The 1696-nt window shown below is 48.1% G+C and overlaps 1 protein-coding gene across 3 annotated transcripts in view; it reads left to right on the top strand.

The window, feature by feature from the left end:
- Positions 1 to 1696, top strand: part of TMEM38A (transmembrane protein 38A) — a 7836-nt gene that overhangs the window by 3622 nt on the left and 2518 nt on the right. For all 3 annotated transcript variants that reach the window (XM_027666582.1, XM_027666583.1, XM_027666584.1), the window contains exons 3-5: positions 218 to 402; positions 1186 to 1273; positions 1373 to 1490. In XM_027666582.1, the coding sequence (XP_027522383.1) occupies positions 218 to 402; positions 1186 to 1273; positions 1373 to 1490 (391 nt within the window). The remainder of the gene's footprint in view (positions 1 to 217; positions 403 to 1185; positions 1274 to 1372; positions 1491 to 1696) is intronic.

Here is a 1696-nt window from a genome sequence, read left to right on the forward strand (position 1 = left end):
TAAGAACATTTTTTCTTTTTTTATAGAATCAGCTATGAAATTAAGAACATTTTTTTTCTTTTTTTACAGAATCAACCATGAAATTAAGAACATTTTTTCTTTCTTCTCCTTCACTCCCACCTGACCTAACTCAGGCTAATGCCACACTGCTCCTCCCTGCATGTCCCAGATCAGGACAAACAGACAGCTCCTTAAACTCTTTGTGTTTTTTTCGCAGGTATTTGACATTCTTCTGCCCCATGAACCTCTTCTACAAGTGTGTGAGCTTCCTGCCCATGAAGCTGATCTTCGTGGCCATGAAGGAGGTGGTCAGAGTGCGCAAGATCGCGGCCGGGGTCCACCACGCTCACCACCTCTACCACCACGGGTGGTTCGTCATGCTGGCCACGGGATGGGTCAAAGGTGACACAGGAGAGACCCCAAAGGCAGCAGGGAGGGATCCAAACTCCTGGGGAGGGCTGGGAGAGGCTGTGAGGGAAGCTCAGGGCGAGCAGCAGGCTGGGTGTGCTCAGCTGGCTCCCCACAGCGCATTTATTCCTGCTTGCAGAGCTGAGTCATAGAATCATAGAATCATAGAATAGATTGGGTTGGAAAAGACCTCCGAGATCATCGAGTCCAACCCTTGGTCCAAATCCAGTCCATTTACTGGATCATGGCACTCAGTGCCACGTCCAATCTGCGTTTAAAAATCTCCAGGGATGGTGAATCCCCCACCTCTCTGGGCAGCCCATTCCAATGCCTGATTACTCTCTCTGTAAAGAATTTCTCTCTCTGTAAAGAATTTCTCTCTCTGTAAAGAATTCATCATCCAGCTTCCAGGGGGGCATGAAGGGCTGGAGTCATTTAGGAATTCTTCCTTCCTTCTCCTTGTGTTCTGCTGTGTTCTACTTGTCAGTGTTGAAACAGCCCAGGCAGTTTTCTTTCAGCTTTTATTTGGAGCAAGCACTTGAGCATCAGTTGATGGAAGAGGGAAATGCCCTTTCCCTGCATCAGGAAACACTTCTGGAAATTCCAGAGAAAGCATTTGCCGTGCTCTGTTGTTTTAGGCTAACTTTTAAATTTGGGAAGAATGTCATGAACCCCTTGCCCCCCTGGGTTGTCCTTCTCCCTTGAGGATCCAGAGCAGACAGCAGAGCTCCCTGGTGTGGCAGTTCCAGCTGTTTGACAGGTTTTCCTGTGTCACAGGTTCTGGTGTGGCATTGATGTCTAACTTTGAGCAACTGCTGCGTGGGGTCTGGAAGCCAGAAACAAATGAAATTCTTCACATGTCCTTGTAAGTAGGCAATTCTTGGTCAGAGCAAGAGTGAAATGTAAAGAACCATTCAGGGCTGGATGCAAACCTCCCAGAAAACCTTCCTTCTTTCTCCTTCAGCCCCACAAAGGCCAGTCTGTATGGCACAGTCCTCTTCACCCTGCAGCAGACTCACTGGCTCCCCATCTCTGAAGCCAACCTCATCTTCTTTTTCACCATGTTCATGATTGTTTGCAAGGTAAGTTCACAGCAGGTTTGATGCTACAAATTACAGAACCAGAGAACGGGTACAGACCTAAACTGGGGGTGTTCCTGAGCCACTTACAGGCTGTAGATCCCAGGAAGAATCTGCTTGAGGCATTCAAGGCTAAATTCTCCATCCCACAGGTGGGGCTGTAAAAGATCCCTGTGTCTTACTGCCCCGTGGTTCTCTCTTGGTTTGAC

The sequence above is a fragment of the Corapipo altera genome, unplaced genomic scaffold (assembly GCF_003945725.1).
Source record: "Corapipo altera isolate COAL_440 unplaced genomic scaffold, ASM394572v1 193, whole genome shotgun sequence".
In the NCBI taxonomy this organism is placed as follows: domain Eukaryota; kingdom Metazoa; phylum Chordata; class Aves; order Passeriformes; family Pipridae; genus Corapipo; species Corapipo altera.